A 16,482-nucleotide genomic window follows, 5' to 3' on the forward strand; every position below is an offset into this window, starting at 1 on the left:
GCGTATTCGTTTTTTTTTTTTTTGCCACAATGTCTAACTATTTTCTATTTGACATTATATACTATTAAATAAAATTTAAATTTATAAAAAAGACATAAATTATAATAATATATAAAAATAAATCTAAACATATCTACACCGGGCCATGTCTCTGTTTAATTTTTCCAACCATTTTCTTATGTAAATGAAGTTGTCTTGGTATCATCTCATTAATATTCTTCATAAGAATTTCATAATCCTTATGAAAGATCTCGGCTTCCCGCAAAGTTATTTTTTATATCTAATATTCTTTAATATATTGTTTGATGTGGATACGATTTAGGCCAGAGGAGAGATTAGTGGAAAAGTGAGGGCAATTTGGTAAAAACATGGGGTAGGGTTTTAAGAAGAGGACACTGTAACATGCAAAGAGAGGGGGGGCTTCGTTCGTGTGTTGTTTTCCGCCGCCAAGGGAGATCATCTTCTTCCTCTCTCTCGCGCTCCTCGCCGACGCCGGTTGCCGGTCGGCAGGCCGACACCTCTTTCCTCTCCCTCCTCCTTGACGCCAACCATAGCCTTCCTTTCTTCTCCCGCTGGACACCGCGCCGCCAATAGGAACTAGGCGTCTTCGTTCCTCTCCCTCTCATGCTCTTCGCCGGCGCCCACTCCGACGTCGGCCACCACCTCGGTTCCTCTCATTCTCCTTCTCTCGCCGCATCTGTCACGACCAGGAGGAGGGGAAGCTTAGTGTTTCCTCACGATGTCACCGTCGAACGAACTCGGCGGCGCCCTCCCAGCCACCTGAGCCCACCTGCCGGCACCGGCAGCCACCCCCTTTTCCTCTCCACACCACCATCACATGCCGGAAAGAGCTGCCACCACTGGACCGACCTCGCTGCCCCGAGCGCTTCTCGCCGGAGCTGGCTTAAAGTCGTCCCTCTCTCTCTCCCCTTCTTCTCGTCGGAGCTGCTGCAAAGATGTCCTCCTTCCTCTCGCCGGAGCCGCTTGAGAGCCATCCCCTTCTCCTCCTCTCGCCGGCGACTTCTCTAGCGGTCGCCTTTGCCAGGGAGGCTGACGTCGCCTCCCTCTCCTTACACGCGACGGCATAGCATACATTTCTCTGTTCCGATGTCCACATCCCTTTGCAGCAGCCTTTACACATTATTGGCAGTGCATGTGCCGACTCCGTTTTGGTTCTGATTTTGTGTCGTTGTATGCCGACCCATATGTTGATCCAATTGGTGTGTTGTGTTCCGGCCTTTGTGTTGTCATTGTGTTCCAGCTTGCGATCCGTGGTCGTATGTCGGACGGTGTGTTATGGGTCTAGTCTTCTTGTTGTTTTATCTCGGTCTGTGTGCCAGTGTTTTATCCCGGTCTGTGTGCTGGTATTTTATCCCGGCTTGCGTGCTGATATTTTATCCCGGCCTGCGTGCCGATGCTTTATCCTGACCTGCAACTCGACTTCCAGCTCCATGATGCATCCGGCTCCGCTTCGTCAGATCCATCCCTTTATTCGAATCGGGCATCATCTACTCTTCCCAGTCGCGACCACTCGAGCAGCGTCCCTTCCGAGGGCGCCCCCTGGGCCAGGGTACGTTCTCCGTTCATATTCTATGCATATTTCATTATTTTATGGCTTAGTCTTGTACTCATATATTCGTTGGATCTGCCTCGAGTATCGGGGGTAGGGTCAACCCGGTCGCTGGCTGTAGGTAGCATTGACCAGATGACTTTTGAAGACTTGGTCAATATAGAAGTCATTTCAGCACACTCCCCTCCGGGACACCGTGACTCGGTCAACATTCCATCCACCTCACCCGACGGTCCATCCGACTCAGCTTCCAGACGGGATCAAATTTGGCGCCGTCTGTGGGAATCTCCTTCACCCGTTTTGGAACGTGAAAATGTACGACGTTGGGAGGTTCTCTGCCATTATCAAAGTCTCGGAGGATCTTGACGAACGTATTATCTTCTACACCCACTCCATGGGTATTCGGGAGTCGAGGAATTGAGTTGGAGCATCAGCTGGCCGACAGGTTAGTTTTTCCATTACATTTTTTCCCTGACTCCACGGGTATTCGGGAGTCAAAGGATCGAGACCAACCCTCAATCGGTTGGCGCGACTCCTCGATTAGGTACGCTATGGGCTCTTCTCCCTTTTTACGGTTATAGGATCTGCTATACTGCCCTGATAAGAGAGTAAGATCTTAGTTTCTTGATCAAAGACTAGGGTCTTCGATTTTTTATCGGACACTAGGGGCCCAGCTCCCCACTCATACACTTGGGGCACAGCTCCCCGCTCATACACTTGAGACACAGCTCCCCGCCCATACACTTGGGACACAGCTCCCCGCTCATGCACTAGGGACACAGCTCCCCGATCATTAACTCGCAGTATAACTTCCCGATCAAGATCTAAGGGTCTCGCTCTTTGATTACAGGCTAGGGGCCTTACTCTCTAATCAGAGACCAGGGGCTCAGCTCCCCGATCAAGTGTGTTATAGGCTCTCCACCCTTCGTCATGAGGCTCTGCATCCTCTTATTACTATAGTCTCTACACCCTTCACCATGGGGCTCAGCATTCTCTTACTGCTATAGGCACTCTATTATTATTATATGCTCTACATCCTCCACCGGCTCTGCTACCTATACTTGCGGTGTTCTGCTTCCTTCTATGGTTACAGACTCTGCTCCCTCATATGGCTATGGGCTTCACTCCCTTTGATGGTCGGAGCTTAGATTATTCTTCTCCCTAACTCCGCAAACATTTGGGAGTCAAGAGATCGACACTATTTCTCTTACTAGTTGTACGGGCATTTGGGATTCGAGCCAGCCGGTTGACATCACTTCGCCATCAGGTATGATAAAGGCTCTGTCCTCTTATATTGCTATGGGCTCCGCTTCTATGGATTTCAAGGTTTATCCTCCCTCGGACAGGGTCGAGTTATCGCCACTAGTCTCTGACCAGAGTATCACCACCGGTCTCGGATCGAAGTATCGCTAACGATCTCTCGGTCGAGCTTCTAGACCAACGCTCGGTTGAGTTTCCAGATCAATTCCTGGTCAGACCTCTAGATCAAGTCTGGGTTAGACCTCCAGATCAATTCTTGGCCAGACCTCCAGATCAAGTCTGGGTTAGACCTCCAGATCAATTCTTAGTCAGACCTCCAGATCAATTCCTAGTCAGATCTCCAGAACATTTCCTGGTCAGGCCTCCAGAGCATTTCTTGGTCAGGTCTCCAGAACATTTCCTGGTCAGGCCTCCAGAGCATTTCTTGGTCAGGCCTCCAGAACACCTCCCGGTCGGGATTCCAGACTCTTTCCCCAGTGCGAGTTATAAGTGAGCATGCTCTCACGCCCAACGACAGGTAGGTCGGGTCCCAGACTCTCGCCCCAGTGCGAGTTATAAGTGAGCATGCTCTCACGCTTCCAGATTCTCGCCTTAGTGCGAGTTATAAGTGAGCATGCTCTTACGCCCAACGACCGGTAGGTCGGGTCCCAGTGTAACGCCCCGCCCCTCCTGCTAAGGCGACGGGGGTTACTGACCATACTTAACAACTTAATACCTTATTACAGCGGAAGTCTTACTTGTAAATTATTTTGAAACATAGAGTCCATATGCCATACTTAACATTATTTCAAGACATACAGAGTAAACATGATAAAATGTCATGGAGTTATAACGTAGTAATATAAACTAGGCATAATTCCTATAAATAAAAGTAGGTCTTTTTTCTTCTTTAGCCAGTCACTGCCACACACATCCTGCTAGCCCCTCCTGCTGCTCTCCTAGTTCATCCATCCCTTGCCCTTATCTGTGGTACAAGAAAGTAAGCTGTGAGCACTCATTGCTCAGTAAGTTCCTTTCCTACTCACAAAAATCGTATAGCATGTCAACAATCACAAAGCATACATCGTAGCATAAAGTATCATGGCATAACATACATGATCATCGTACATTTCATAAGCATCATCATAGATATCATAGCATAATCATGGCAAAAACACAAGGTAGCATGGCATATCATAACATGATCATCATAATTATCATGGCATATTCCTACGGTATATGCAGGGTGAACTCTTAAACATACATCATGAAAGTTATGCATCATGTCTTTTTAAAACGTATAGCATAGATACTTAAACATAATCTCAATCATAAGAGGGGATCCCAACTTGTACCACATACATAAATGCGCGCGTCCTAGTAGGTCCAAGGTAGCAAGTCTTGAACCCTACAAGGTATACATATACTAGGCCCGTTTCTTAGTCCATCGACCTAGGGACACTTAGGAGCTCATCCCTAACGAGGTCCGTTTCTTAGTCCATCGACCCCGGGGAGCTTATGGAGCCCACCCTTGGTACAAGCCTTAAAAGTAAAATAGCATGTCATATCTACATAGTCCATATCACTGATGTCATAGTCATGTCATGAAGAGTGCTCTTGATCCCACTTATAGGGAAGCAACTCTTTTAGGCATAGCTTAAAGCATGTATATTTGAGCACACAGCATATCATGATTTTGAGCACACAACATATCATGAACACATGCATAATTAAGCATACAACCTATCATGAGTTTAAGCACACAGCATATCATGAATTTGAGCACATAGCATATCATGAGTTTAGGCACATAGTATATCATGAATTTGAGCACACAGCATATCATGAAGTTAACCACATAGCATATTCTGAAATTTAGCACACAGCATATCATGAAAATAAGCCCATAGCATATCATGGAATTTAGCACACAGCATATCATGAAAGTAAGCACATAGCATATCATGAAATTTAGCACACAGCATATCATGAACTTAAGTACATAGCATATCATGAAATTGGACCTAACATACATAAATAAACATCACAGCATGTCATACTCTTAACATATCATAAAGCATTGCATGTGAAGTTCATGGGAGAACCTAATTAGGTCTCTAACTCTAGTAACAAGGGGTGGCCGAAACATGTAGAGATAGCTTGGGTTATCAAGCAACAAAAAAACACATGTGAACCCTAAACATTTATCATTTCTTAGAACATAAGGAACATCTTAAGCATGTTAGGTATAGGTTCCAAGCTTTCTATGTTCCTTTTCATAACATGGCCGAAACCCATTAAGCCTTTATTTTGGGTTATAAACATCATACAAGCATGAAAAACCCTAACAATTGTCACATCATATTTCATAAGAAACAACTTGAGCATGTTTGATTTAGGTTCTAAGTTCTCTAAGCCTTTAACCCCAACATGGCCGAAACCCTAGCAACATGTTTCTAGGTTACAAGTAACATAAAAATGTTGAACTTCATACCAATATCCCAATATATATCATGAGAAGCACCATAAGTACTTTTAGTCTAAGTTTCAATCTTCTTAAGCTTTTTAACCTAATGTGGCCAAATCTTGTTAAGCATGGGATTAGGTTTCTAATGGCATAATAGCATGAAGACCATAAGAATTTTCCTAGCATTCATTTCAAAGAATATCATGGACCACTTAGTTTAGAATTTGAGCATCCTAGGTCAAAGAAACAAGTGTGGCCGAAAGTTATAGAACAAGAATTCAAGTTTCAAGCAACATAAGAACATTAGTTTACTTCATATCTTTTCATCAAGAAGATCATAAGTATCTTAGGCTTGATTTAAACTTTCCTAGGGTTCAAGTCTCAACATGGTTGAATCATCATATGCATAAAAAAAAACATAGTCCAACTTAACCTAAGATCATGACATTTCATATTAGCTTCATATCTTGTCTTATGAAAATCATAGCATGCTAAATTTTTAGGTTTAAAGCCCTTCTAGGCCCTCAACTCTATCATGGCCGAAAGTTCATGAAGATGGAATCAAGTTTAAATCAACATACAAGTGGGAAAAACATTAACAACACCATCTACCATAAGGTACATATCATAAGGACAAGAGATCATGCTTTGGTTTAGGTCTAGAGTTCTTCTGGTTCTTTTGTTCTTTCTTGGCCGAAAGTCTAAGCCCATAAACTTATGTTCTAACCAAACATTCTAGCATGAAAATATTAGTTTAACCCCCTTACCATCAGATACATATCATAGGAAACATCATGAACATACCTAGTTGGTTTTCAAGTTCTTAAAACCTTTTTTTTTTTTTGTTTGGCCGAAACCCTCATGAAACAAACATAGGTTTTTCTAGCAATATATTTACATGACAATCATATAGCTATTGTACCACAGGTGAGGGGAACTTACATCCTTTCGCTTGTGGTTTTTCTTAAGGAGAAGAATATCCTAGGAGTTAAGAAATGAAGGAGCTTCTTCTTCTTGTGTCTCCTTTGGTTTCCTTTGCTTGGAAGGGCTAGAACTTGAAGATTCCTTCTCGAAAATTAGTTTTTCTTGGAGAAGAACTTGACTTAGTGTTCGGATCAAGGAGAGGGAAGACCTCTTAGTCTCGGTGAAGAAGAGAAAAGGAGGAAGGAGGAGGAAGAAGGAGAAAATGAGAGATTTACTTTTTCATTTTTTTCTATTTATTCACCATGAGGGGAATTTATGCCATCATTTATTCCCTTTCTTAACTCTCCCATGTCTCTTCCCTTGGTTCTCACGAGAATGAGAAGAGGGAGAAGTGAGGAAGGCAACTTGCCTTCTTCTTGTTCCTTCTCTTAACCAAGAGGAAGGAGAGGTAAGCAAATTTGGTTTTCTCTTGCTTCTTGCTTTATTTTTTTTCTCTCCTTTAACTAACATTTTTATCTCTTCCTATCCATATGTTACTCTCTATCCTAGTGGTGATCATGCCATAAATCTTTCTCCATTGTTTGTGGGAGGTTCAAGGTTCAATCCTTGACCTTCTCCTCTTATCATATTATTATATATCTTTATTTTCTTTTATTTTATTTCTAAGTTCTAGTGGAAATAATTACTCATGTACTTATAAAGAAATTCGTGGGTGTTATACCCAGACTCTCGCCTTAGTGCGAGTTATAAGTGAGCATGCTCTCACGCCTCCAGACTCTCGCTCCAGTGCGAGTTATAAGTGAGCATACTCTCACACCCAACGACCGGTAGGTCGGTTCCCAGACTCTCGTCTCAGTGCGAGTTATAAGTGAGCATGTTCTCATGCTTCCAGACTCTCGCCTCAGTGCGAGTTATAAGTGAGCATGCTCTCACGCCCAATGACCGGTAGGTCGGGTCCCAGACTCTCGCCCTAGTGCGAGTTATAAGTGAGCATGCTCTCACTTCAGTGAGAGTTATAAGTGAGCATGCTCTCACGCCCAACGACCGGCAGGTCGAGTCCCAGACTCTCGCCCCAGTGCGAGTTATAAGTGAGCATGCTCTCACGCCCAACGACCTCTCGGTCGGCACTGACTCACTCGTCGCTCTGCCCGGCACGCATCACACTTGATTCACTTGCCGCTCTGCCCGACACTCTCAGTTCACGTTTTCGCTCACCGCTGTTGTTTGGTCGGCACTCACCGCTCACTTACAGCTCTGCCTGACACTCATCACACTTAATCCACTTGTCGCTTGGACCGACATTCTCAGTTCGCGTTTTTGCTCACCATTGTTGCTCGGTCGGCACTTACTGCTCACTTGTCGCTCTGCCCAGCACTCATCATTCGTATTTCGATCACTGTTGTTGTTAGCTGCTGCTCGATCGATACCCACTTTCCTCCTTGCTTGGAATTCACATAACCGCCTGATTGTTCTACTCCCGTTCGTGCTCCATCCACAGGCTCTACTCGCGCTTGTGCCTGACTCACATGCTTTGCTCTCGGTCGCTTTCGGTCTCTTGGGATATGCGCCTGGCTTGGCTCACAGAGCCTTCGCTCCCATTCGCGCTCGATCTACGGGCTCTTCCCCTATTTTCATTCGGTCTCAGGCTCCATGTCTACCCAGCGCACAGACTTCGCACCCACTTGACATTTTTTCGATCACATGATCGACCTTCTCTTGTCGACAGACCAGTATTGCTTGGCCATCTGCTCGAGCGTTCGGTTTGTAGCACTCAGCATTGTTCGATTGCCTGGTCGCGATTTATTGACGCTCGGTCGCACTCACGACTTTGCGCGTCCATCATTCTCTTTATTGCCCGGTCATGATTTACGATCGTTTGGTCAGCGCTCGCTCGGTCGCGCTCATGACTTTGTGCGTCCATCATTCTCTTTATTGCCCGGTCATGATTTATGGTCGTTCGATTAACACTCGCTCGGTCGTGCTCACGACTTTGCGCGTCCATCATTCTCTTTATTGTCTGGTCATGATTTACGATCGCTCGGTCGGCACTCGCTCGGTCGCACTCACGACTCTACGCGTCTATCATTCTCTTTATTGCCCGGTCATCATTTACGGTCGTTCGGTCGCTCAGTCGCTTGGTCGCGCTCATGACTCTGCGCGTCCATCATTCTTTTTATTGCCCGGTCATCATTTACGGTCGTTCGGTCAGCGCTCGCTCGGTCGCGCTCACGACTTTGCGTGTCCATCCTTCTCTTTATGACCCGGTTATGATTTACAGGCGCTCGGTCAGCACTTTCTCGGTTGCGCGCACGGCTTTGCTAGTTCATCCTTCTCTCCATTTGCCTAGTCGCGATTTATCGTCGCTTGGTATGCATTTTTTCGGGAGTGCTCACGGCTTGACTCATCCATCACTCTCTCCATTTGCCCGGTCGCGATTTATCGCCACTAGGTCGATATTCTCTCGGTCGACATTTTCTCGGTCGCGTTCACGGCTCTGCTCGCCCATCATTCTCTTTATTGCTCGGTTGCGATTTATTGAGGCTTGGTCAGTATTTTTCTCGGTCGCGTTCATGGCTCCGTTCGCCCATCATTCTCTTTATTGCGTGGTCACGAGTTATTGACGCTCGGTCAGTATTCTTCTCGGTCGCATTCACAGCTCTACACTTCCATCATTCTCTCTATTGCTCGGTCATGATTTATTATCGCTCGGTCGATATTTTTTAGGTCGCCTAGTATTGATTTATTGTCGCTCAATCGTTTTACTCAGCATCTCTCGACCGTCTGCTCGATATCGCTCGACATTCGCCAGATTGCTCTTTCGACACTTGATCGATATGTCTTTTGTCGCTCGGTCGGCGCTTATTCTTTTCGTCACTCTGCCAGGTACCCGTCGTCCACAGCTACTCGTTCGACATTATGTGACAAACCTGCGATATGACTCTGCATTCAGTAGTGATTATGTGTTTTATTTGGATGGGTCTAGTCAGTTGGACTTGCGTCTCCTTCGACTAGACTTGAGGGGGTGACTTGTGATGTGGATACGGTTTAGGGCAGAGGAGAGATTAGTGGAAAAGCGAGGGGCAATTTGGTAAAAGCATGGGGTAGGGTTTTAAGAAGAGGACACTGTAGCATGCAAAGGGGGGGGGGGGGGGGGGCTTCGTTTGTGTGTTGTTTTCTGCCGCCAAGGGAGATCATCTTCTTCCTCTCTCTCGCGCTCCTCACCGGCGCCGGTTGTCGGTCGGTAGGCCGACACCTCTTTCCTCTCCCTCTTCTCCTTGACGCCAACCATAGCCTTCCTTTCTTCTCCCGCTGGACACCGCGCCGCCAACAGGAACTAGGCGTCTTCCTTCCTCTCCCTCTCACGCTCTTCGTCGGCGCCCACTTCGACGCTGGCCATCACCTCGGTTCCTCTCATTCTCCTCCTCTCGTCGCGTCCGCCACGACCAGGAGGAGGGGAAGCTTAGTGCTTCCTCATGATGCCGCCGTTGGACGAACTTGGCACCGCCCTCCCAGCCACCTGAGCCCACCTGCCGGCATCGACAGCCGCCCCCTTTTCCTCTCCACGCCACCATCACACGCCTGAAAGAGCTGTCACCACTGGACCGACCTCGCTGCCCCCGAGCGCTTCTCGCCGGAGCTGGCTCAGAGCCGTCCCTCTCTCTCTCCCCTTCTTCTCATCGGAGCTGCTGCAAAGATGTCCTCCTTCCTCTCGCCGGAGCCGCCTTAGAGCCATCCCCTTCTCCTCCTCTCGCCGGCGACTTCTCTAGCGACCGCCTTTGCCTGGGAGGCTGACGTCGCCTCCCTCTCCTTATACGCGACGGCACAGCATACATTTCTCTGTTTCGATGTCCACAACCCTTCGCAGCAGCCTTTACACGCTGCTGGCAATCCATGCGCTGACTCCATTCCGGTTCTGATTTTGTGCTGTTGTATGCCGACCCATGTGTCGATCCAATTGGTGTGTTGTGTTTCGGCCTTTGTGTTGTCATTGCGTTCGGGCTTGCGATCCGCGATCGTATATTGGACGGTGTGTTCTGGGTCTAGTCTTCTTATTGTTTTATCCCGGTCTGCGTGCTGGTGTTTTATCCCGGTCTGTGTGCTAGTATTCTATCCCAGCTTGCGTGCTGATGTTTTATCCCGGCCTGCATGCCGGTGTTTTATCCCGACCTGCAGCTCGACTTCCAGCTCCATGACGCATCCGGCTCCGCTTTGTCAGATCCAGGCCTTTATCCGAATCGGGCATCATCTACTCTTCCCAGTTGCGACCACTCGAGCAGCGTCCCTTTCGAGGGCGCCCCTGGGCCAAGGTACGTTCTCCGTTCATATTCTATGTATATTTCATTATTTTATGGTTTAGTCTTGTACTCATATATTCGTTGGATCTGCCTCGAGCATCGGGGTATCGGGGGTCGGGTCAACCCGGTCGCTGGCTGCAGGTAGCGTTGACCAGAGGACTTTTGAAGACTTGGTCAATATAGAAGCCATCTCAGCACACTCCCCTCCAGGACACCGCGACTCGGTCAACATTCCATCCACCTCACCCGACGGTCCATCCGACTCAGCTTCCGGACGGGATCATTGTTATTCTTTATCAATACTTTGTTCCATTGTGTCGTCTTCTCTGACTTTGGATTTGCCTTTCCTCTTTGCTTCCTTTTGTCTTATCGGACGAATGTGGACTTCAGAATCATCCAAATCAATAGTTGTATGATGTTGAAGTGTTACTCCCGATTCATATGTCCTTGCTTTCTTATTAGAGTAATGAGCAACTGATTGTGAAGTGTATTTCTCAGACTTTTTGAGAACCCTCCATACATGCATATACTTAAAATCCTTGTTATTGTTGTTGGCTTTCCACATATTCAATGCATTCTCCAATACATTCTTGTCACTCCAACCACTTGGACGATGAGTATGAAATTAGTATAGATGGTAGAAAATTCATTTATCATCCGTGTAAACCTTTAATAATGTGATTTCAGTCGCTGATAACTTCTCGTCATAGATCTAATGGGGCGATGTTTGTTATATAATAATCAGCTATACATTTCCAAAAAGCTTGATCCTTCTAATCATTACCAATGAGTGCATTGGTGCTGATAGTTGCTAATGATTTCACAAGGACCACGTCTACATTGAGAGATCAAAATATGTTGTGGCAATTTTCCTTGGTCAAGTTTGACCAGTTTGACTAAGCTTGAGTTGAGTCAAGCTTGAGTCGGGATTTGAGTTTTGATGTTTGACAATATATGGAGATTGTTAGGGCAATCGTCCGGTTGTGGAGATGATCGAAAGGTTGACCAAGTTGATGAAAATACAAGTCAAGTAGGTCAGGGATGACAGGAGACTTGACTGTGTAAGTCCTAATTGGAGGTTAGACGTCTGTAAGTCCTAACTGGAGGTTAGACATCTGTAAGTCCTAAACTAGAGGTTAGGCAGTGGTGAAGTCCTAACTGGAGTTTAGGCAGTGGTGGAAGTCCTAACTGGAGGTTAGGCAAAGGAGAAAGTCCTGGTGAGGAGCCAGGCAATTGGGAAGTCCTAGTGAGAAGCCAGACAATTGGAAACTCCAAGTGTGATCTTGGCAAGGGAGAAAGTCCTGGTGAGGAGCCAAGCATTTGGAAAGTCCAAGTGTGATCTTGGCAAGGGAGAAAGTCCTGGTAAGGAGCCAGGCAATTGGGAAGTCCAAGAGTGATCTTGGCAAAGGTTGTAAGTCCAAGCATGTGGTCTTGGCAAGGTAAGTCCTAGTGTGACTTGGCAAGGAGAACTCGATAAATAGGATGAGGCCGAAGGAAGCTCTTGAAGGCAAGACGTGAAGGATGGGGAGATATCCGAGGGACGCAAGGCTGATGGAGGAGGCTAGAAGGCTAGTTCGAGGTTGGTTGAGTGTGGTGTTATAATCCGACAACTAGGATGAGGCCGAAGGAAGCTCCTGAAGGCAAGACGTGAAGGATGGAAGATATCCGAGGGACGCAAGGCTGATGGAGGAGTCTAGAAGACTATAGGTTGGTCAAGTATGGCCAAATGCTAGGCATGGAGACCCAACAGGTCATGGTTGACCAGGAGTTGGGTTGGAGGCGTTGGACTTGAGTTTAGTCAAGTCCAGGTTGGTTAATCGATCGGGCGATCGATTGAACCAGGGTCCAATCGATCAGCCGATCGATTGGAGTGTACTGCGATTATGGGAAGGCCCAATCGATCGGTCGATCGATTGGGATGTGAAATCGCGAGCATAGAGGCTTTCTCAATCGATCGGACAATCGATTGGGAGCTGCCAATCGATCGGTCGATCGATTGGGTAGCAGAAGCTCTCGCGTGGACGCGAGAGCATAGAAAGGCTCTGAATCGATCGGGCGATCGATTCAAGCAGTTCCAATCGATCGGTCGATCGATTGGGAAGTGACCGTTGTGTAGGAAACGAGTGATGGATAGTTGGGATGGAGTGGTGCTGACGTGGCAATCGATTGGGGATGGATTGGATCGATTGGAAGCACTGTTTAAAGCCTTGACGGAGCGTTTCCTCCCCAGATCTGTGCGATCTTTTCCTGCGAGCTCACAGCGATTTTTCGGCGATCTTCTCTGAGCTTCTCCGCCAGTTCTTGAAGGCTCTTGGGGTGCATCCCCAAGCTTTAAGATGCAATAACAATCAACAAGTAAGCAAGAAGAAGGGTGTATTTCAGTTGTATTTTTGTATCTTCTTCTTGTGTGAGTGTTGTAAGTGTTGTGTGTGTTTGTACGAGGCTTCTCCGCCTCCAGCTGCGACCGAGAAAGAGTTGTTTACTAGTGGAGAGTGCTCGAGTGTGTGGATCCTTGGATTAGTCACCTCTTCTTGAGGTGGATACTAAGTAAATCTGAGTATTAACGTTATGGTTGTTTTTGTCTTTGTATTCCACTGCACATCATCAAGACGAAGCAAACGACGCAAGGAGCATGACGAAACGCTATTCACCCCCTCTAGCGGACATATCGGTCCCAACAAAATCTCCATTTCAATTCATTTTCTCCGATTCAACTTCATGCTCTTCTTGTGATGAGTGTGGTGACCACTGACTTACTGAAACAGATGGTAGTGTTCGAGATTTTTTGTCGTTGATAGATAGATCAATAGTAGTTATTCTTAGGGGTGATTGCGCATCGGGTTGGTTCGATTATTAGGATAAAAAACTATCCGGCCCTACTAGATTAGATAATATAATATCAGGACCTACATCCGGCGGTTATTATATATCAGATATCCGATGGGTTATCAATTATTTGAATATCCGACCCTGTATTCAATGAAATATAAAATATAAATATAAAACAACAAAAAAATAAAATATTTTAAAATGATAATAGACATTATTCATTACTCGTTGTAGCAGCTAATCGTCAGTAGCTACTATAACGTGTAGCAGCTTATCGATAGTAACTACTACAACGTGTAGCAACTTATTGACAGTAGTTGCTACAAGTAGGGGTGATCGCGGATCGGGTTGATTCAGTTATTGGGATAAAAAACTATCCGACCCTACTAGATCGGATAATGTAATATCAGGACCCTACATCCGGCCCGATATCAGGCGGATTTTTTTTTTCAGTTCGATTCGGGTTGGTATAAACTGGTTGGTCGGTTTGGCGGATTGACTGCTCACCTCTAGTCCTTCTTGATTCATTCGAAAGTATGACTGCTGGTTGAGTAGGAGAAAATATGTAAGAATAAGACATCCCAAGTTGGTTACTCATGACTGACTAATTTTAGAGTTGATACGTACCAAAACTTTGGGAATTTGGAGGATATTATGGAATATATGAAATATTTAAAAAATTTGGAGGGTATTATGTGAGAGAAAGAAAATATGAGGATATTAGATATTTAGAGAAATGCAAGTATAAATGAAAGGAAGAAATAATAAATAGAGAGCAAAGATAACGATGAGAAGAATGAAACAAATGAAATCGATCGTTTATTTATAGATTTTTTTAAAAATTAAAAAAAATAAATTTTAACAGTTGAACAACGACTAAAAATTAACCATTGTTCAAGACATTGACTAAAAATTAGCCATTGTTCGACAACAGACAACGGTTAATTTTTATTAGTCGTATATTCTCTATTTATTTTTTTTACAAATATCAAAGTAACCATAGAGCCGTTTTTTAAATTAAACCGAAAAACCTTCCTCCACTGAGGGAGATTTTTCCGCCTTGCCAGCTTACAGGAGTTTTTAGTATGGATGCTCTTAATTACAAACAAAAAGAATTCTTGTTTTTTTTCTTCTTAAAACTAGGTAATGCCTGGAAAGTTTATATTCAAAGACAGTAGTTTTCATTTGCTTTCGAGAGAACTTCTTGGAGGTTATAGAACAATCAGCATCATTGTCCACCAAATTGGATGACCGCTTGTTGCTCCGGAGTATTCAATTAGTTCCTTTTCTGAGACAGTAAATTAATAATCTATTTATCTATTTTCATGAGTATAAAAAAGAACACGTATCAAGAAACTCTTTCTATGAATCTTTTCACTTAACCTGAACAACAAGAATCTTAAGATCTCTTCCTGCATAAATTTACAAACTGAAACAATTTCTAGCAGCATTAGATTTCAGGAAAAGAACACTTGATCAGATATTTAACAGCAAGATAGTCTCTTTTCCCTTGTTCCACCTTCCAAGGAAAGGAAGAACAACATGGAGAGGGCAGACCAAACAATAAAAAAAACACAGAAGAAAATGCCTGCAAAATCAATGCAATCTGTTAACATGACACCCCTTATGTACATTTGCTGCAAAAGCTTCATAATTCTGAACTTTGTTTGTCATCAAAGAAAATCAATTAAGTTGAGCATACAAGTAATACCAAGGCTTGTAATAGCTGCTCTTTTTTCCTAACTCCTAAAAACCACTAACTGAGACTAAGCTAGTAAAAACGATAGCAGGCTTCTGCTTATTTGAGTAGACGATAGCAATGCAAAACATGAAATTGGCACCTTCTTCTTGCTCAGTTGGCACGCACTGTTGCTATCGATCAGTTGGAGGAAATGGATATCTCGGTTGCTGGATGTTCATTGGCTGGATGTTCAATGGTGCAACAGGAACATCAGTATCGGCAAGAGGAAGATTAACTGGGGCAGCACCTACTGGTGGAATGAAAGGCACCATCCCATTTACTGACTGTGTTCGAGTGGATCCGTACCTGGCAATGCCATGAGAGCCAGCCGATGAGTCTCCACCGCTCGCAATGGTGATATCGTGGATGCTTGTCCTTCGCCGTTCTTTGTTCGTCGAATTCAACCGATTGAAGAACTTCTGTGCGTGGCTTGCAACTTGTGTGGGAGTCCTGGATATGACAAAGTTGCGCGAAATGCTCCTCCAATCTCCTTTGCCAAAAGTTTCGAGTCCAAGAAGAAACAATCTGCAGGACATACGATAAAAGAAGCTATCGCTTAACCTCTTCATTGATGGAAAGATTTGAGTAGGAATTCACCTGTGCTCCTCCTCAGTCCATGTGATTCCTTTCCGGCGTTCTTGATCTTTAAATGCTCTGCGACGACGAATCCAAGAATCGCCATGCGACTGCCCCACATGTTGGTCCGGCGAATATGGGTAGCAAGGGAGAGGAACCAGGCCAGCTTCAATATTCTGGACGTCGTGTAGTAAAAGCTGATAGTGGTGTATCAACTCATTGTTGGTTTTGCCAGGCACAGCCATGGCAATTCTCTTCAACTGGTCGCTGCAACCCTCGGGCAAAGTCGCCAAGGCATTCTCAAATGCCTTATCCTGCTCCCTAGTCCATGAAAGACTATATCTTTCATTTTCGGCCATAATCGTCGCTGACTTTCGAATTTAATGCATCAATAACATCAATAAGAACACAGAGGGAAACGAAGAAGACGAAGAAGATGCATTCAGATGAACAACTAATACCAGTACAAACTACATAGAGTAATCAATCTGTTCTTGCGTACCAGAAAACTGCGATTGCGGCGGAGAGAGAGAGAGAGAGAGAGGCGATTGTCTGGAAGCCTCGGTGAAGAAGGACAAAACCCAACGGTGGAGAGTTCCTTCGCGTCTTATGGGAGAGCGCGTCTTATGGGAGAGCGCTAGTTGTCGCCGAAAAGGAGAAAAACCCTATTTTTAATACTCCAATCCCTCCCCCCAACCGGTTCGGCCGGCTTGAACCGCAAATATTTTCTTTTTAGGAAAAAAAACAAACCCTACACCGATTCCAGAAAGCACTCAAGACTCGGTCTTGGAACAAGCAACAAAAGCAATCAGCGATTTGAATATACTCCAAATCTTGCTCA

General features: G+C 45.2%; 1 protein-coding gene across 4 annotated transcripts; it reads right to left on the reverse strand.

The window, feature by feature from the left end:
* Positions 1-15,071: 15,071 nt before the first annotated feature.
* Positions 15,072-16,285, reverse strand: LOC122042685 (transcription factor SRM1-like). Of its 4 annotated transcripts, none has more exons than XM_042602935.1 (3): positions 16,144-16,285; positions 15,663-15,962; positions 15,072-15,590 (listed from the first exon to the last, which is right to left on the reverse strand). In XM_042602935.1, exons 2-3 carry the CDS (start codon positions 15,884-15,886, stop codon positions 15,197-15,199), a joined length of 618 nt encoding a protein of 205 aa, XP_042458869.1. In that variant the 5' UTR covers positions 15,887-15,962; positions 16,144-16,285; the 3' UTR covers positions 15,072-15,196. The 4 variants fall into 4 exon arrangements, with proteins under 4 accessions (XP_042458869.1, XP_042458868.1, XP_042458867.1 ...); XM_042602934.1 differs by having other exon boundaries at positions 15,663-16,008; XM_042602933.1 differs by having other exon boundaries at positions 15,663-16,012.
* Positions 16,286-16,482: the final 197 nt, after the last annotated feature.

The sequence above is a fragment of the Zingiber officinale genome, chromosome 2A (assembly GCF_018446385.1).
Source record: "Zingiber officinale cultivar Zhangliang chromosome 2A, Zo_v1.1, whole genome shotgun sequence".
Classification (NCBI taxonomy): domain Eukaryota; kingdom Viridiplantae; phylum Streptophyta; class Magnoliopsida; order Zingiberales; family Zingiberaceae; genus Zingiber; species Zingiber officinale.